Source organism: Ctenopharyngodon idella, chromosome 12 (assembly GCF_019924925.1).
Source record: "Ctenopharyngodon idella isolate HZGC_01 chromosome 12, HZGC01, whole genome shotgun sequence".
NCBI classification, from domain to species: Eukaryota; Metazoa; Chordata; class Actinopteri; order Cypriniformes; family Xenocyprididae; genus Ctenopharyngodon; species Ctenopharyngodon idella.
The window spans coordinates 27,842,149-27,863,718 of NC_067231.1; the positions used below are offsets into that span (position 1 = coordinate 27,842,149).

The window sequence follows — 21,570 nt, forward strand, 5'->3', positions numbered from 1 at the left end:
AACAGAGCAACCAATCAAAAGCCTTGTTCCTCCACCTGGCCCCTCCTACTGCAGAGGAATGGGAGGGGCTGAAAATACTCATAGATTCTGATAAAGACAGACTGCATGTTAGAGTGAAAACCCTACTAGATGAGGTTTGTAAGGCTCTTCAATGCAACACAGACTGAAGGCTGAAATACTAACATCAGACATTTAAAGATCATAAAATACAAGCCGTAAATGAAGACATTCTCAAGATCTTGTTGCATGCAAAACTCGCTGCCATGATGCCCTAGTGAGCTGCTAGGAGGTTGTTTGAGTAGTTTTTGGGGTGTTGGTTAACAGGGCATTGCTAAGTGGTTGCATTAGTATAAATTAGGTAGGTGGTTACTTGTCCAGGTCAAAATAGCTCCCTCGAGTTTCTAAGATATTCTGTAATTGGGTTCCTCCTTCGACTCTTGTTTCATTGTCAAATTGTAAATACAAGCCCTCCCCTCTTCAACAAACCACACAATGACATATTCACTTTTCACACAAGGACTTTTTTCTTTACTGTAAGTGCACATCTGCATGCAGAACGTGTGTGTGGCTGTGCTGATCAGACTCATTTGAATTCTACACTCACATGCAGCAAAACCACAGAGAAAAGTTAATGCATAAATCTGAATCTAAGCAACAGAGCCCTGATGAACAAGGTCATCGTGGAAGAGCTGCCTACAGAGAGCATACACACACACACACACACACACGTAAATGTACTATCAATCTACACACAATCCAACTGAAACTGCAGCACATGCATTCTTAAAGCACAAGCACACATCTTCAAACACAAAGAGTCAAATCTATAATTCTGAGACCTCCTTCAAATATTGAAATTCAGCATACAATAATGACATTTTTACATCTCAAAGCAGGGGTTGGTATTATAAATGTATGGAAGCTTGTTTCCGCCACTGATTAAAAAGTAAAAAAGGTAATTTAAACTTTTTCTCTCACAATTCTGACTTTTCTTTTCGCAATTGGGAGTTTATATCTCGCAATTGGGAGTTTATATCTCGCAATTCTGACTTTTTTTCCTTAGAAATGGCTATTAGAGTAAGAATTGCGTGAAAAAAAAAAAACAGAATTGTGACGGGAAAAAAAGGGATTTGTGTCGACTGCCTGTGTTCACACAAACCATCAAATGGAGTATACTTTGAAAGGCTATGCATTCAACTGTACAGTAGCATACACATAAAAAAAAAAAAAAAAAGTATACTTTGGGCTTAAGTTGCTTTGGTTAAAAGCGTAAGCCAATGCTCTCATACTCACGATTTCCCTGTACAAGACAGAAGGATTTTACTGCAAAGTCAGCAAAGAGTATATGTACCCTGAGAGCAATGAATGGGCATTATATGATGTGACCATTAGGATTTGAGCATCTGGAGTTTAGAGCCCTTGCAACATATGCTGAGTAGAAAGAGGCGGTATAAATCTGAGGTTAGTTCTGTCCTAACGCCACAGCATAGAGCTGCTTACTGAACACTAGAAGAGACAGAATGACGGTGGGGTAATAAGGACAGAAAGAGAAATATCGGCAGGAAATCAGACTTCAGCAGCACGTCTGTGATCAAGCATCAATCAGGCTTTCAAGCATATGGCAAAATGCTGCCAATTCAGCTCCAGCAATCCAGTGACTTCACCATGAAATCAAAATGGACAATTCTTGTTTTTTAATAGAATATTGCAGTGTTTAATATAAATGATTTATCCATCCACATCATGATTCATTCAAAATAACTCCCCCTCCCTCTTGCACAAGCATAAGTTTGCACGTAGGCAAATGTTTATTACTTTTACATTTGTACATTTTGGCTTATGCTTTTAACCAAAGCAACTTACATTGCAACTAGGGACCGAATCCATGACTTTGGCTTTACTAGCCTCATGCTCTACTGTATATACACACACATGGTCATAAAACAAAAAAAACCCCATGTATTATCTATATTGGGCAGAATTTCAATATTGGTGCATTGTTCGTCTTTTTTGAAACATGAAAGCTCCGGCCTCCATTACCTAGAATTGCATGAAGAAAAAAATAATAATATTTTGTGTTCCACATAATAAAGAAAGTCATATGGGTTTGCTTTGAAATGAAGACTTGCAAATGATGACAAAATATTATTTTTTGCGTGCACCATTCCTTTAAACACATAAGTACGGGTGGATAAGAGGGCGAAGAAGGGAGATGTTTAGTATGCATATGGAGAGATGTGGCTGTAAAAGTCAAGGACGGCCACTATCAAGAGTCTCTCCACACTGAAGGCAGCATGTACAGACAGCCTAAAGCACTCCAACCAAACTAACTGCTAAACTATCCACTAACAACTGATCTCAGATCAGCTCAGGCAGGATGAAATAAAAAACAACAGCAAAATAAAGCCATGTGTGCTCCTGTTGGCAAACACACAGCAATCACAGGAGCTGTAAAAGCAGTGCCAAAAGACGTTTCACGTTCACACCATCTGGACAAACAGCTCGGCGAAATCAAATCAACACAAACACTGAGAAATTAACAGATCAACTGTGATCAAAAGACTGAGACATATTTACACTAACATCAGGTGGTGAGGCTTTGTTCACACAGCACACAAATGCCCTGGTTTAACAAATGGTGTGAGTTTGGAGGGTGGGGCTATCAGTTTGGTGACCAATGGAGGATGAGTGAGTGTTCGGAAAACCTGTTTGAAAACAGTTGTTGTAGTTTTGTATAGTAGCACTAGCGGCACAGAAACTACACACTTCAGCTTAAAGGTGTTATTTTCTGTCCAAACCACAAAAACTAAAAGGATTTGAGTCAGACATGCCAAAAAATTGGATTTTTGCTGCCTGTCTGAACAAAGCCTGACTGTGACTGTGACTGTGACTGTGTGTGTGTGTGTGTGTGTGTGTGTGTTTTTGTGTGTGTGTGTGTGTTTTTGTGTGTGTGTGTGTGTTTGTGTGTGTGTGTGTGTTTGTGTGTGTGTGTGTTTGTGTGTGTGTTTGTGTGTGTGTGTGTGTGTGTGTGTGTGTGGAGCCATTTGAGGACTGCAGACAGCAGCTCATTCACACTGCTATGGTGGAACACACTGTTACTAACCAAAGACACAGGAAAGCCAAAAAATTCAGCACATCCCAGAGGAACAACCTGGTGACGGGGAGAGACACACTTACTATGAGAGCAGAGTCTCTGCCCATGGAGATCACGGTCCTGTTTACGGTCCTCAGTAGCTTCTCCATTATGATCTGGACGTGCCACTGCGTCGGACCCTAAAACGACACACAGAGAGAGATTTTACACAAATAAATGATTTATCCACACAAGACAACATTATATAAACTCAAATATCTCTGGTGAGTGACATTCAGTGATGAGGGAATTTCATTGAAGCAACAAAATTTGTTCTTTTTAACTCTCTATAATCCTGGAAAAAATGTGTCAAGGTTTCCACAAAAATATGAAGCAGCACAACAGTTTTCAACACTGATAATCAGAAATGTTTCTTGAGCAGCAAATCAGCAAATTAGAATGATTTCTGAAGGATCATGTGACATTGAAGACTGGAGTAATGATGCAGCTTTGATCACAGGAATAAATTGCATTTTAAAATATATTCAAATAGAAAACAGTTCTTTTAAATTGTAATAATATTTCACAGTTTTACGGTTTTACTGTATTGTTGATCAAATAAACTCAGCCTTGGTGAGCAGAAGAGACTTATTTCAAAAACATCAAAAAAACAAACAAAAAATTAAAAATTTTAGCAGCATCTAGCGGTGAGGTTGTGAATTGCAATATAGAGAAGCTACAGTGGCCAACACAGGACAAATATGTTGTCATTTGAGACAGCAGAGAGTAGCTAGTCAATCAAACGTGCTCTGTAGAGCAGTTTGTCCGTTTAGGGCTACTGTAGAAACATGCCGGCGCAAAATGGCAACTTAACATGTAAGGGGACCTGCGGTGTATGAGATAGAAATGGCTCATTCTAACATAATAAAAACATAACGGTTCATTTTGTAAGGTCTTTATACATTAAAGTATAAAGACATATTATATTAAATTTCTGTCAATAGATCCTCCTAAACATTACACATTGCACCTTTAATTAGCTTTGGATGAAAATAATTACTGATGGCAAAAAAAGTTGCTGCAGGGAATCTGTGTGATCGTGGTCTAGCGCTGCCCTGCTGGAGCCGTGTTCACCAGTAGAAGACAGATACTAATTTAACAGATATTGAATTAGTCAGTACAGTGAAGATGTTTCTTCAAATTTCACTGCTGTAAAATAAACCGCATCGCACCCCGACGCTCTGAGCCGTGTGTGTGTTTGTTAGTGGGGATCCTGAAACACTCGCAGCAGATCGTCAATTATTAAACAAGCTTTTCCAAGGTCCTCCTCAAAGGATGCAGCTGATCTCCAACCAGCGATGAGAGCTCTGTGCTCGACTGTGACGTGTGTATTACGCAACACACACGCACACGCTCAGTTATCACGTAAACACACACACGCTCGTACAATGGTTCAAAGGATGCTTCACCCACAGCACCATGAAGTGGGAGAATCAGTGACGTACAGATGTGTGTAACGCAGTGTTATTTTAGTGTTACTGAAACACTAGGGTATTAACTTTTATTTCAGCATAATATATATATATATATATATATATATATATATATATATATATATATATATATTATATATACACACACACACACACACACACACACACACACACATACATATGTATATATATATTAATATTAATATATATATTAGGTTTTCTACATGGCGGCAGCAACTGATCAATTGAATAAGAAGAGCATTTTAACTGGGCAGATATCCAGATGTGCTGTGCAGTCGAGTGCTGACTGTAAAGGCCAAGTAACAGTCACAAAACGAGCCAAAAATTAATTAACTGTAATTAAATCAACTCATATCTGAGTGGGCCACATACAGGTTATGGAAGTTAAAGGATGACATGAGATAAACACACAGATTTGCCAATCAATGGTGTTTTAGACTTTCAGGTATTAGACTTTCAATTTCAGTCTATTTGTCACAAAAAGATTTGGACTTGGATTTTCCATTTTGGTGTGAACTACTCCTTTAAGAAGCAGGGAATGTGTGTGTGTGTGTGTGTGTGTGTGTGTGTGTGTGTGTGTGTGTGTGTGTGTGTGTGTGTGTGTGTGTGTGTGTGTGTGTGTGTGTGTGTGTGTGCGCGCGCGTTCTCACCACGTCCTTCCTGTAAAGCACCTCCAGGATGTTGCTGAGCAGTTGACAGCAGGAGTCCAGCTCTTCATTATTCTCCAGATGAAGTTTGAGCTGCTCCGTCATCAAAGGCAACAGGATCTCTCTGCAGTCTACACACACACACACACACACACACACACACACACACAAAAAGGTGAAATAATCTCTTAACAACCTGAAGTGACCATACAGCCAGACCTAAAATATATCAGCCTACTAGCCAACCGAAATGTTTTTTTAATCAAATCAAAAATGAAAATAAAAATCAAAAATCAATCAATCAAAAAAAAGAATATGGAAATAAAAATGTTTTTCAAACCAGAAAATCAAGTTTAAAAAAAAAAAAAAAAAAAAAAATGCTATGGCATAAAATAAACAATATTTTCAGAATCTGCACTGTGTGTAGCATGGTTATTATTATAACCGAAACTATATAGAAATTAAAAAAAAAAAAAAAAAAAAAAAAAAAAAAAACCTCAAAAATGACTAAAACAACAAAATTTTACGGAAATTAAAATGAAATCAGAACACATGAGCATAAAATCTAAATCAAAATATTAAAATTATATTATCTCCATTCAAAAATAATATTGATTTGTTGGTGACTAGCCAAATGAGTGTCACTGATCACAATAAAAATGTGTAAAAAAAAATAATAATAAATAATAATAATAATAATAATAATAATAATAATAATAATAATAATAATAATAATAATAAATAATATATATATATATATTTATTTGGCCATTTTGAACCAACTGTTCCCAGATGATCCCCTTGATAGTACACATTTGTTTGTTTTTATATATATATATATATATATATATATATATATATATATATATATATATATATATATATATATATATATCTATATCAAGGGGATCATCTGTGAACAGTTGGATCAAAATGGCCAAATATTTGCTAAATAAAAGGCCTCAACAAAATATCTCTAATTCTTCATTAGACAGCAAACACATCTCATACACAAACACAGACTGATATCTGCTGCACAACTACAGTGGAAGAAATCATTTATCTGCCACACAATCAATAAAATAATAAAGGGGCGTGGCACAGAATCTGTCCATAAACATGGGAGGCGGGACTTTGTGAGACTGTGTGTGAGCTGAATCAATGTAAATCTGTTTTTCTTTATTACTGGAGCAAACACACACAGGAACTCCCGCTGGCCTTCCTGAAAGCTCATTTATCATGCTGTTAGGGCCAGTTTAAACTCATACAAATAAATCCACACTATCCTTTTACGAGCGCATGCACAATACGCTTATGCATTAAATAACTGACCTGCCCGTGAACTTTGAGACATCACTTCACAAGCCAAAATTTAAATCAGGGTCACAGCAGGATAAATCACAGCATCTGACATCAGCAGCGAGCTGTGTGTTTCCTGAGATGAGATGCGACTTCTGCATTTTTAAAACATATATTTTTCCTGTAATCCAGATGTTTTTATCTCATAATCTTGTAAAACACGGAACTGGCGACATCAAGGTCACGAGTTTAATTCCCAGAGAACACAAAAATACTGATAAAAAATTTTATATCTGCCAAATTAATGAATGTAAATATTTCAAAAGAAGGAAAAGCTTAAAGTCTATATGGCCAATTCATAGACATGTTGTGAACTGTCTGATGCACACCGAAAAGAAAAATGGCAAAAGCTGTCTCAAAACTGGCTTCAATCTGATTGGATGTCTACGCAATTTCCTGACATCAAGTTTTTTACAAGTCTGCTGAACAAATATAAAAAGTGTTTTAAAGGTAACATGTTAAAATCACGCACGCTTTAAAGAAACAACTAATTACAGAATTATTAGTTTATGTGGTAAGTGGTCATGTAATAAGAGTTACAACAGACACAATTTCAATTATCACTCTGTTGAATGGTGATCTATCATTGTGGCATATAGATTTTACAGTTAATTGTCTCTAAACATGTAAAAAATGAAACGTATAAATGAAAAATAAATAAATATATTAACAACAAGAATAAAAATGAAAAATAAGAATAAAAATAAATATAATAAAGAATAAATGAAAGGATACAAAAAAAATCAATGCATAGATGCAAAAAATAAATAAATAGATGCGTAAATTAATAAATAGATACATTCATTAATTAATAAATATATGCATAAAAAATAATGAATAAACAGATGCATAAATAAATGGATTAATAAATAGATGCATACATAAACTGATTAATAGATGCATAAATTAATAAATAAATATATGCATACATTAATTAATAGATGCATACATTAATAAATAAATATATGCATACATTAATAAATTCATTAATAGATGCATGCATTAATAAATAGATTAATGAATAAATTAACGAATAAACGAACGAATGAACGAATGAAGGTCATCCAGGTCAGCACACTAAGTGATATATTTTCTTTCATGAGAGTAGTTTCCCTTGTTACCTTTATAAAATGCAAAAGAACAAGACTCAAACAAGAATGCTGTTTTCACACTCCTGTTCAGACAGAAAGCGTCAGTGATATAAAGAGTATAAAAAGTATTTTTTTTGAAGGAGTGAAGGCTAATGTTACTCACATTACACGACTGAAAACATTCATCTAGCGTATGTGCGCTCAGAGAGAGAAAAACAGTCACCAAAACACTGAAACATTGACTACAGAGCCACTGTAATAAAATATTACATAAAAAGAATAAAATAAAGAATAAAATAAAATAAAAAAAGTGCATAAACACATGAATGAATTAATAAATAAATGTCAATCATCAGTCAGTGTTTAGAGAAGTGAAACGCACAATCACAGTCTTTATGGGGCTCCATGATTTCATATTGACGTGGCACCAATTTAAAGACTAGATTTTACATTTTCTGAGAAAATGTGAGTGGTGCTTGGCTTTGGTTCAAATCAGCAACCTCAAGAACGAGTGACAGTAACAGTCATGCTCACTGCCTTGGAAAACAGCCATTAAAACTGCATATTAACAAGCTGTCAAACAGGATTCAGAAATTAACATCAGAATAATGCTCATTAGACAGAAATGAAACATGAAATCCTCCGGAAACACGTCATTTGCATGAGTCAACAGTCATGTGAAGTTTACATTAGCTAAATCTTTGTTTAGAATAAATCGAAGTTGACAATTCTGTGCTGAAGCACAATGAAACACACACAAATATGCACACATACACACACTACTCAGAAAAACAACAAGAAGTGACACCAGCCGCGAGCACGCTCAAAACATTTGTTCAGGTTAGACAAGCCCATTTGTGGGTAATTTATTCCAGTGGAGCAGTTGGCACTGGAAACCGTGAGCTAGAGGAGTCAGTGCTCGCAAACACACTCTGATAGAGGGAGAGATGAGCGGTCCTTCAGTGAGACACGACAAAAAGATCTACAGCTCAACAACTTTTCAAATCTCATTTTCCCACACACTACTGGTGCCAAAAACCAGAGTCAGAAAGACCAGCAGAAGCTTTTAAAGCACTGCGACAGAGATCTAGAAGAAGCTCTTTCAAAAGTCAGCCAGATAAATAACATTACTGGTATTCCTGCTTCTTAAAAAAATAATAATAATAAAAATAAATAAATAAATCAAATATACACATGTAATATTATTTTAAAATATCCAAAGAAAATAATTATTCTTATTTAATAAATTGTAATTAATTATATAATATATAATTAGGATTATGATTCTATAAATTTAAAATAATAATATTACAAATGTTTTTATATATTGTTTTATTTAGTAAGGCCCCAAAGAAGCTACATGACATATTTACATATATTCCAAAAAAAGAAACAAAGAACACAACAAACAGTATTAAGACAACAAAACAATGTGTAAATTCATTTGGTATTTTGTCTTGTAGAATATACAGAATTCCCACAGTCATGTAAAACCTGGTATAACCTGAGTTTACAACTGTGATTTCCAGGCCTAGTTATGGAAATTTCTTTAGTTTTCATATTTCATATCATCGCTGTCAAACCTTGTATTTCCAAAAACACTAATTTTCAAGAAATGAAAAAAAACAAAAAAAAAAAAAAAAAAAAACAGTATTTTTTTAAAATAATTAAACACCGCATTGTCAAAGTTGATATTGTGGATTTATATATATATAGTCAGACATATGTTCCAATACATTATTAACATATTATTACCAAAATCAAGCTTCAAATGAAGTTCCAAGGTTTTTGACCAGTAAATTTTGGATGTGTTTTGTCCGTCATTAGAATGGCTGCATCTGAGGCAGTAAATACATTGCATAGCGTTTTCATCAAATTACAGGTTTAAATTTTACTGTAGCTATGCGGTCAATCAGTTTTTTTCTGTAATTTGGCCAAAATCTCACGTTATTAAAGACAAAGCTGCTATGCACAGCTTTGTGCATAGCAGCTTTATATATATATATATATATATATATATAGTGTTTCGAGTAAAGAAAATTACTCAATTCAAATTACTCTTATTCACACACACAAGTTCTTTACCGTTGCATTGCAAAAAAGCAGAGGCGTTCCAAACTGTGTGCAGCACTTCATTCACGATAGAGGTGGGTGGAGTTACAAGGTTTGACTGACAGTTTGAAGATCCAATGGAGTTACAAGGTTTAGTTACAAGCTATTTTTAATACTTTTCATTGGTTAAGTTTTTGCAAAACCCACATGCAGATGTGAAGGCTGACCAATATTAATGATTTATGAAAAGAAATAAAAATGAGGAAATATGGAGATACAAGGTTTCTACCCGACAGCGATGAAATACAATATTCTAAGTTATGAACTAAATTTAATTTATCTTGCTGTGTTAAATGCATAACTGTATATACAAAGCTAATGTTGCACATGCTCACAGCACAAAGTTATTTATCAAATGACTTATTTATCAAATTACACTTGGATATAAATCAAATTATCTTACTCTTATCCATTAAATCCTGATTTCTTTATGTTGATCCTTAAGAGAGCGAGAGAGACTGAAGCGCACGAGACAGTGCATGGACACATGATGAGTGATTTAATTAAGTCAGAACAGGAGACACATCCACAGATAATTACTGCTGAATGATGTGCATCTACTTACAATCTACCTGCAGAGCTGCCATATGTCACTGCTTTAACACTACACTTCACCTTGGGACACATCCACACAATATGCACACAACACAAACACATTTCTCTGACTAAACAAACTCAGTTTGACAGAGAAGTGGTGCACATATGACACACACACACACACCATCCTTACACACGGCATCACTCATGCAAATTCACAAATATTCATGAGAATTATCTGGATTTCTGCTAGAAACATAGCAATATAGAACTTTTTGCAAACTGCATTAAAATAATGGTAGCCATGCGGTTTTATACGCTTCTTAAACCAGACATTAATGTAATATAATGAAGTGAATAATGAACCCAAAAAGGAGTTGAAGGTCAGGTCTGATGGGTTGCAGGCAGCAGAGAAAAACAATGCTGAATGCCAATATTAATTGTTATTTATACTAAACTAGTAATCACGCTTTTGTTATGGTTCATGCATTTACAAAATTGTGAATTTTCAGATGGATGGATGGATGGATGGATGGAAAAATAATTGAAGGAAATGGATGGATGGATGGATGGATGGATAATTGAAAGTGATGGATGATGGATGGAAAAATAATTGAAAGAAATGGATGATGGATGGAAAAATAATTGAAAGAAATGGATGGATGGATGGATGGATGAATGGATGGATAATTGAAAAGGATGGATGATGGATGGATGGAAAAATAATTGAAAGGGATGAATGGATGGATGGATGATGGATGGATGGATGGATGGATGGATGGATGATGGATGGAAAAATAATTGAAAGGGATGAATGGATGAATGGATGGATGATGGATCGATGGATGGATGGATGGATAATGGATGGAAAAATAATTGAAAGAAATGGAAGACGATGGATGGATGGATGGATGGATGCAATTTCTCAATTTAAAGTTAGGTCAAGTTATCAAAAATAAGGCATGTTTTACCCATCAGAATTAAATCAGAAGAGATGCACATCCACAAAACGCACCAATCACAACGTCGCACACAGCATAAACACACCATCACACAGCTGGTGTCGGACAGTGACCTTTAGAGAGAATCGGTGTGTGTTTGTCTGTGTACGTACCATGCTGAGTAAACAGGTCGCTGTGGACGATGTCAATCATGCAGTTCAACTTCTGCTTCACCAGACGTCCCGGAGGAACTTTGAGTATAAACTCACTGAACAGCTTACTGGAGAGAGAGAGAGAGAGAGAGAAAGACATAGAAGAGGGTTAACACTGCTTTTAACTGCACAACTACAACTTAGTTAACACTAACAGGTGTCTATGGATGTGTGAGTGTTTGAACATCCCTCTCTTCTCGTCTCCACTTGCTGTAGAAGTGACAGCTCATTTCTAAACCATGCTAAGTGCTGTGGGCTAGATCCCTCTGTCCTCATCTGAATACACACACGCACACTCACAGACACACACACACACTCACAGACACACACATACACACAAGCCCAGGGCACAACAGGAGAGCAGTGGCTCTTTTTGTGGAAAGAACTGGCTCTTGAAGAAAGCAGGATGAGAGCGGTCTGGCAGATGATGACAGAATTCAGAGATGGCCTCGTTCAGCATTTGTTTGGTCTGTGTGTGTGTGTGTGGGGGGGGGACCCTCGACCTCTCTGCTGAGCAAACACACTTCTATGACAATGAACTGTGAGCAAACAGCGCAATGCCAACACACTATGAACTAACCAGGCCTCAAGTAATTTTTTTCTGCCCTCAATGATAGTGAAAAGTGCAAAACAAATTTCCTGAAGTAGTTTTCCTGAACTGGCCCTTCATTGGTCAGTCAAACAGACAGTCCCAAACATGCTACTGCTCAGGATGCTTGGGAAAAAAAAAAAAAAAAAAAAAAAACAGATTCACAGTCTGATCTGAAGTGTCACAGTGTCAGTGTTTATACTTTTTGGGAGAATCAACATACAAATGACTTCCTTTTTTCTTTCTCTGCATATTAAACTGTGAAAAAATCATGAATAAAAATAGATTATGTCCTGCTTGTTTTGCCCAACAGTGCCTTTTACCCACTACTTTATTCGTAGAAATAGGAAGGAAAGGAAATGGAAAGAGAAAGGTGGAGGAGGAAAACAGGTCGAAAGAAAAGAGAAACACAAGAGAAAAAGAAAAGGGGAAAGAGATGAGGATAAGTAAAAGGAATGAAAAAGGAAAAAGTGAGTCAAGAAAAGGAAAAATTAAACATAGGGAAAAAGGGAAAAAGGGAAATGGAAAGGAAAAGAGAGAGAAAGAAAGAGAAAGAGAAAGAGAAAAAGAGAAAGAGAAAGAAAGGGAAAGAGAAAGAGAAAGAGAAAGAAAGAAAGAGAAAGAAAGGGAAAGAGAAAGAGAAAGAGGGAAAGAGGGAAAGAGAAAGAGGGAAAGAGAAAGAGAAAATATGATGGGGAAAGTAGGGAAAGGGTAAGGGAAAAAGAAAAGGAAAATATGATGGGGAAAGTGAGCAAAGGAAAAGAGAAATAAAACCAATATGGAAAAGGAAGGCGAAAAAGGAAAAAGGACAGAAAAAAGAAATGGGAAAAAGTGAGGCACGAAAAGGGAAATAAAACATAGGGAAAAAGAAAGCAAAAAAAAGGAAAAGGAAGAGGGAAAAGGAAAGAGAAAAAGAAAATAAAGGGATGGGGAAAGTGAGCCCAGAAAAAGGGAAATAAAACCAATATTTAAAAGCAGAAAAAGGAAAAGGAAGAGGGAAAAGGGAAAATAAAAAGTGAGTCAAAAAAGGGAAATAAAACAGATATGGAAAAGGAAAAGTAAATAGGTAAAGAAAAAGGGAAACATAAGAGATTAGGAAAGGCCAAAGGAAAGGGAAAAGTGAGTCAGGAAAATGGGAAATAAAAGAGATAAGGAAAAGGAAAAAAGGAAGAGAACGGAAAAGGCAAGGTTTACTCTCTGGCAGTGCTGGACGTGGTGAAGAGAACCACAGGAGACTGAGGAGACACAGGAGGGCTTGAAATCCTCTTAACCCCGTGAAACTCTCCAACACAGAGGAAGAACCATGAGGATTAAAGAACAAGGGATAAAAAGAAGGGAAGAACAGAACGAGGCTTTGCAAAGAGGGAAAAGAATTACAGTGAGAGGGCACTTCAGTCAGGACACACATGGATCTCTAAGCTGAAGCATTTATCCGGCACATTTGAGACTAACTAGCTGTTAAATACACCATTAAACTAAACGGATTATAATATTTCAGCATTATATTAACCATCAACCATCCTGATATCTAGAAAATGGCATCAGTTGACCACTAGTAAACGAATTATTTGGCTGCGAGTAAATGACATTCAACAGCTCTCTCAGTCTGAAACATCCATTTATACGGCAAATTCTCGAGCAAAATACAACAACACAAATTACTCAGGGAATCTAACAAGATTCCCGCTGTTACAAAACGTCTTGTGAAAATGTCACGTCTTGGAAAATTGGTTTGGTGAGGAAAGGCCATGGTCAGCTAAACGTCAAATAAGAAGCAGCAGGATTCATGCCGCCATCTCTGTTTGTGTGCGCAGTAAATTTAGCCATTACAAGACCCGCCTAACTCTATTATAATGCCACTCAGGGATGAACGCATTATCCAGACCAACAGACAGGATCGGCGAGTGACCGCCACGTCTCCACGGCAACGGGATCACTTTGCGCTGATTGTGTGTGGAATCTAAATTGTGTGAGAAATACTTTAGCAGCAAAGCAACGCAGTAATGATAATGACATGCGAGCAAAACTCCATCAGGCAGAAAGATGTTAATGATGATCAGATCTAGAGTCTGAGTGTCGATCACGAAACTCCAGAACTCCACTCCTCAGACCTGATTTCATTATGAGCCTCTAAAAGTCACTTAGATGGAGACAGACACATGATGAGAGACACAGGATGAGATGAAAGGCATGAGGAGACAGAGTCGGGATGAGGATGAACAGGTAGAATTAAGGAGAGAGAGACATGAGAAGCAGGATGAAGAGAGAGACATGGAGAAAGAGAGACAGGATAAGATAGCATTTGTTTTTGTTTGTTTGTTTGTTTGTTTGTTTGTTTGTGAGAGGGAGCATGAGGAAAACAGAAAAAGATAGGATGAGGAGAGAGAGACAAGACAAGAAGAGTGAGGCATCAATATTGTTTTATTCCTTTATTTTTGGAAGGGATTTTTGAGTTTAAGACTCAGAAAGACATGGTATGTTAATATGAAAAATAATAATAATAAATAACAAAAAATAAACAATAAAATAAAATAACACAAAATATAAAATAAAATAATAATAAAAAATAAATAAAACAAAAAATTAAACAAAAATAAAATAAAATAAAATTATAAAACAAAAAAATAAAATAAAAATAAGATACAAAACATATAATATAATAAATAAAATAAAAAATAAAAAAATAAAAAATAAATTAATAAATTAAAATAAAAATAAATACAAAATAAATAAATAAAAATACAAACCCAGGGCAAGTCAAACTATTACAAGTATTGATTTATTTATTTAAAAAAGGGACTGTGTAAAATAAATAAATATTCACATACATACAAGTGTAAATAAACGTAAAACGCACAGTAGGATGACACCTACATTTGTGAATTATTTTACAGAAGTGGCTTTGGTGTGATTGAGCTCTTTAATCAGTTTCTATTTTAATTTGTTGCTCATTCTTTAAAAACACCAATAAAACTCCATGAACTCTGATGCAAAACACTCACTCTTCCTCGTACTCATTTTTTATTTAATTTAGCCTGTGTGAATCTCTGAATATATTTAAATACCAAACTAAATGTAAAGTCCATCTCCAAAAAAGATATATGGATATCTGCTAAAAACAAACAATATCTGAAGAATGATAAACTCACCTGAGCTCCTTTGGGTCAAAGACCAGTTTCAGATCGTTGACAATAGTTGGGACATATTTCAGTGCAGCACCCTAGAAATTCACACAAACAATGATCTATTAGTATAATCAATTATCTTAAAAATCCATAAAACATTAAATGGGGGAAAATCATTTTAAAAACAAAATAATTTTAGTGGATTGTGTTAATTTCTGATGAACTGTGTTGTGACATCACATTGTTTAAATAACCACATGAAGGTGTCAAGTCCATAATTTAATGATTATGAGACACACTGGCTGCTGTGAGTATCAATCAATTTATTTCTGCTCAGAGCAAATCCAGCTGTGATGAACGGCCTGAGGAGTGTGCTGTCAATGGAAGATGAACCTCATGCCGAGAAGATGGTTATGAAACACAAACACTCTCCAACACCCCGATCAATAACCAGGGCACAGACGATCAGTGAACCAAGAACACATGCGTTTCCTTCTCCTCTTAACATCACCTAACACTACCGCCAAAACGTTCATCTAGATATCTGAGCAGAACAATCATCAACTGGTCCAAATGACATTTAACAGAATGTGAAATAAATAAATTAATAAATAAATGACTAACTAAAGTTTAAGAATATGAAATAAGTCTGTAAAAAAAGTCAAATAAATAAATATAAATAAATAAAACAAACAACCAACTAGAATGTGCAATACAATGTCTGTAAAAAATAAATAAAAAAATGATTGAATAAATAAAATAAATATAAAACAAATGACCAACTAGAAATATTGTGAAATACTGTGCAATGTCCGTAAAAAAAAGGTTTCTCAGAATGTGAAATATGCCTGTAAAATAAATAAATATGTTTATCAGAATGTGAAATACAATGTCTATAATAAATAAATAAATAAATAGGTTTATTAGAATGTGAAATACAATGTCTGCAATATAGAAATAAATAAATTTGATTCATCGAACAAATCATTAAAATCAAATGCCCTTGGCTTTGCTGTCTGATTTAGCAGGAGAACCTGTGATAGTCAGTGTTGACACCTGTCAATCACAGATGTCACACCTGTCCATCTAAAGCAGGGGTCTCCAAACTCAGTCCTGGAGGGCCACCGTCCTGCAGAGTTCAGCTCCAACCTGCCTGGAAGTTTCCAGTATGCCTAATTAGACCTTGATTAGCTGGTTCAGGTGTGTTTAATTGGGGTTGGAGCTAAACTCTGCAGGAAGTGGCCCTCCAGGACTGAGTTTGGATCTAAAGCACCACTACACGAGCAGATTTTACCAGAATCTGGTTGAATGGGAATGTTTAGGGGATTGCTTTCTCCAGGTAATATAGATCTGTTTGGTTGTTCCAGTATTGACAAGGATATTGATCTTTGTAACATCAAGTAGGACGTGTTCCTTAAAGATTATAGAACAATTTTCTTATCACCCGATCAGATTTTAGGGTTGGGTTAGGAGTTGGGGCTTCAAAAACATTCTGGTTTGCATGGGTAGTTTCAGTTGTCTTGGACAGGGTTTGACAGGAATCATGTTCCAGGTCCAACAACAAATTTCGACTGAGGAAAACTTCCTGCTTGGCAAAAATCAACATGTGAAAGCTTTAAAACAACTTGCAGCTTCTTTCTAAAGTGGGCCCCCTGATATTCAGCTGATAAATGTCTGATTTTATTCTAGTCACACTCGAAAATGTGGTCCTGAGAGTATACAGATCTGGATATAAAGCGGCTGCTTCCTGTTTGATCATCATTGTGTCAATTTTTGACATACTTTGAAATAATTTAAAAGAAAAAAGAAAGTCTGAAAGAACTGTGAACATTTGAGTCAACAGAGGCAGTGATGGATGGGATATGAAGTTTCCCATTTAATAAATACTCTCTCCCCAGCAGCCCACATAGCTTCTGATTTAACCTGAGTTTGCTGAGATATGGAAAAGGCCTTGGAGTTCAAGTGTTTACTAAAAAAAAAAAAAAAAAAAAAAAAAGTGAATATCTGAGGTTGTGACTCACATTTGATTGGATGTGCTTTTGAAACTGTAACACACCAGTCAGATCAAGAGTTTTACAGCAATGAATTCACAGATAGTCTGGCACTGCGCTGAAATACACTGCACCGGCCGAACACATTTAAAGAAGCCTTACGGACACCTTCACAAGACTGGACAATGTAAGGAAATAAAACTTCTGGACTAGAACAGTAACTGACAGTTATATTTATGTTATGGATAAGAACGGATAAGGTGGATAGAGAAAAAACAGCAACAGTAAAATTAAATAAATTAATAAATAAATTATTTTTAATGGAAATCAGTCCAAAAATCTACTTTATCTCAATCATTTTACATTAAATAAACATTAGTTGATTACACCATTGGTTGAGCATATACATATCCACTTAAACGACCAATAGAAGGCTAGGGGATCGTATGGGAAAACCTCTTTGAAAACTAGCTATGCAAAACTGTCACGCTTGGCACAAATTATGCCAAATTTCTTAACTGACAGCGATGCATCAATTTTGAATAGATGTGCAAATTAATTTTGAATAGATGTGCAAATTAATTTTGAAATGTGAAAATTAATTTTGAAAGCTACAACAAGGATTTTCAGTGAGTAATGATCTAAATTTCAGATTTTTCCTCACATAAGCTATATACACACACAATGGTGTGAGTTTGGGGCAGGGCTAACAATAGCAGGCTAGGGGAACTATGGAAAACCTGTTTGAAAACAGTCATTATTTTCAAATCCTTTCGTTAACACTAGAGGTCAACAAATGACACACTTCACCTTAATTTCCCTCTAAAACAACACGGCAAAGCAGTGGAAAAACAAACTAACCCAACATGTGCAGTCAAAACAGACTTAAGCTCAAACTGTCGCAAAATAGCGTGAGCCCATGTGAACACAATGTACTTCAAGTTATCGTGCCATTTCACTAACGCCGTCTCTTGCTTGCGTTCCGTTCCTGTTGCAACAATGCCAGCAGAGAGGAAAGTGCATTCCTTCCCCTGTTGTTTCACAAGTGCATCTTACCAACATAAATGTTTGACTTTCTGACAAAACCACTAAGATCTCGGCCACCGGCACACCTGCATCGCTCCAGGCTGACTCACGACCCGTCCAGAGGGCCTGATCCATTGTGTCGGTGTTGTGTGTTAGACCAGAGGTGCGTTAATGCAAAAAGGAAGTGACAGGAAAGGTCAAGGACAAAAAAAAAAAAAAAAAAAGCACACAAACAGAGGAGGAGGAGCGGAGAAACAGATGGAAGGAGAGGAGGAGAGAGAGTACCTTGAGGAGAAGCTAAAGAGGGCGAACCCAGAGCCACAGTGGACAGAGGAGGAGGTCAGGTGACGAGAGAGACACACACAAACACACACTTCAACAGATGAAAGACAGAAACATCAATATTTATGTCTATTTATGTAGATTGTGATCGGTAAGATTTTAAGGGTTAGGGTTTAGGGAAGTCTCTTCTGCTCAACAAGGCTGCATTTATTCAATCAAAAATACAGTAAAACAGTAATATTGGGAAATATTGTTATAATTTAATATAACTATTTTCTATGTGAATATTTTTCAAAATGTAATTTATTCCTGTGATTTTCAGCAGCATTACTCCAGTCTTCAGTGTCACATGATCCTTCAGAAATCAGTCTAATATGATGATGTTGATTTTGACACATTTCTGATTATCATCAATGATGAAAACAGTTGTGCTGCTTCATATTTTTGTGGAAACCAGGATAATTCCAGAATTCTTTGATTAATAGAAAGTTTAAAAGAACAGCGTTTATTTGAAATAAAAAATATTTTGTAATATTAAATTGATCAAAAGCAGAAGTAAAGACATTTATAATCAGGGGTGTACATAACCGGTGCAGGTGCACATGCGTGGTAAAAATAAATGATGCACTGCAGAAAACGGAAAGGTAGGCACTTTTGAGTATCAATTTTTGGGGAAAGGGACACGTTTACTTACTGGAGTAGGATTTTTCTCCATCTCTGGTAAGATAGCAATCATGATGATAAGTGTGTTCGTTAATTATTAGGTGTGCAAAGGACCGCAGTTGATCCGTGATCCATCCGGACCAGGCCCCACGGTTCGGCACGCATGTGATTCTTGGATTAACTACTAAGTTTAACCATCATAGAGTGAAAGTTTATCATTTGGACATATTTTTTCTTGTCAATTTACACATTTAAACGATTTAAACGCAGAAGAGGAGGCGGAAATCGGGACTTGTGCGCTGTTATCTGTGCGCACAGCCGCACACACCCAAAGAGAGAGAGAGGCGCATTTCAGACAGTGTTCGAACACCGAATTAATTCCTCTTTCTCATTTACTTGCAATTAAACGGACACATACACACAAAATCATGTCAAAATACGTCTCTCGGTTATGTCATAAGTGAACAGTTGAGAAAGAAACCAGATGTGTGTCAGAATATTTGGTCCACGCATTAGATCTTAAAGTGACAGCAGCCTAATATTCCTGCTGTTGTCTGTGTCATTAATGTTAATAAAAAAAAAATAAATAAAAAAATACAGCTTTAACAAAGATGAACCTATATTTAATTTTTACAGTGAACAAATAGAGTTATTTTACATTTAGGCAGCTTGTAGGATAAGTGTGCTGCGCAAAGTGGGAGTACCAAGCAGCATCTCCAAGTGCTCCCTTGAGAACCAGACCAAAAAAAGGTTATGTGCACCCCTGTTCATAATGTAATTAATATATAATTATAATGTAATTAAAAGTATTAATTTCTTTAAAAAAAAAAAAATAATAAATAAATAAATAAATAAATAACTTATTGACCCCCAAACTTTTGAACGGTAGTGTATTTACACTACTCGTCTTCAAGTTATCTAAATCCATATAAATTCATATTTTGTAAGGAACAGATCAAAATTTTGTTTACTAAGAATGCTGTTCATTACAGCACTCAAATCTCAAATACTCAATTATGCCACATGAAGACATATCGGATAGATACAACGAGTAATTTTTAGGAAGAACTAGTACAGTTAGCCAGGTTAGTGGCATCAAATCTATGAAAAGTACTGAGTTAAGATGATAGACTAGATATTAGCTGGCAGTGATGCATCAATTTTGAATAATGATTAATGAGTAATGATTTAAATTTCAGATTTTTCCTCACATTAGCTATATATACACACAATGGTGTGAGTTTGGGGTGGGGCTATCCCGTTTAAATGACTAATAGCAGGTTTGAAAACAGTCATTATTTTCAAACACTAGAGGTGAACAAATTACACTTCATAAGACTGGAAATGCAGCGCACATCTGGTAGTCATATGGTCTACTGTTATGATGTTGCTATGTCATTTGTAGGCCTTCATTGTATGTAAAAGAGCAGCGTGAACATTCTCAGAAACATCATCTTTTGTGTTATATGTGTAAAGTAATGTCACACAAGGAACGACAGATGTGTAAATGACTGAACTTTCATTTTTGCTTAACTTTATGCTCTACTAATACAGCGTTTAAATGTTCAGCTCATCAGAAACCGGTTCCTGAAGCGGTCTCACCTTCACCCCGCCGGTCCCCTCAGCACTGCTGTTCATCATGGCGTTAAAAGAAGCAAAGAGATTCCTCAGGGACTCCATGAAATCACTCTCGCCTTTGTTCTCGTAGAGCCTGAAGGAAAGCACACAAACAGCAGATGATCAGGGGCTTGGGCAGTGAAAATCATTTCATCTAAATCATCAGAGAGGCAACAGACCGGTCTACATGTGTTTGGTATGCAAATCCATGACATCAAACTAGCCGGAGCCATACAAATCCACATCAAAAACAATGTATCAAACTCCACACACACACACACACACACACACCCACCTGTTCACTGGCACCTCTAAACTAGCTCCTGATTACAGGCTGATCAGACTGATGAATTGCCCCGTAATCTAGTTTGAAGGGCAGAGAGCTGACGGGCCTTTTCGGCATCGCTCCAAAGATCCACACAAACACCAGGAGAATTCCCGCGTTCACGCATTCATTAAACGCGGCCTTTGCTGATGTGATTAGCCCTACCTGACTTTCTGTGCTCTCAAGTCAGACATTCTTGCCCTCATCCAAAGCATTTACATTAGACCAGACCTCCATCAAAACACACACACACTTACAGTAACTAATGGCCTGTCAAATATATTGAAATATTCTTCACCATTAATTATTTTGAAGTGCTTTATACCCATAAATTACAACCATACAAGGGACATATGGTAGAATTCCATTAATATTAAATATTTTTTAAAGTTTAAGAACAATCTCACGAATATTTCATCCCAAAATCAATAAAAAAAAATAAGAAAAAAGATACAAAAACACGAAA

The 21,570-nt window shown here is 36.0% G+C and overlaps 1 protein-coding gene across 4 annotated transcripts in view; it reads right to left on the reverse strand.

The window, feature by feature from the left end:
- Positions 1 to 21,570, reverse strand: part of dock1 (dedicator of cytokinesis 1) — a 245,850-nt gene that overhangs the window by 149,344 nt on the left and 74,936 nt on the right. For all 4 annotated transcript variants that reach the window (XM_051913758.1, XM_051913756.1, XM_051913757.1 and 1 more), the window contains exons 23-27: positions 20,765 to 20,873; positions 15,225 to 15,295; positions 11,448 to 11,554; positions 5,238 to 5,365; positions 3,178 to 3,273 (exon numbers count right to left, since the gene is read on the reverse strand). In XM_051913758.1, the coding sequence (XP_051769718.1) occupies positions 3,178 to 3,273; positions 5,238 to 5,365; positions 11,448 to 11,554; positions 15,225 to 15,295; positions 20,765 to 20,873 (511 nt within the window). The remainder of the gene's footprint in view (positions 1 to 3,177; positions 3,274 to 5,237; positions 5,366 to 11,447; positions 11,555 to 15,224; positions 15,296 to 20,764; positions 20,874 to 21,570) is intronic.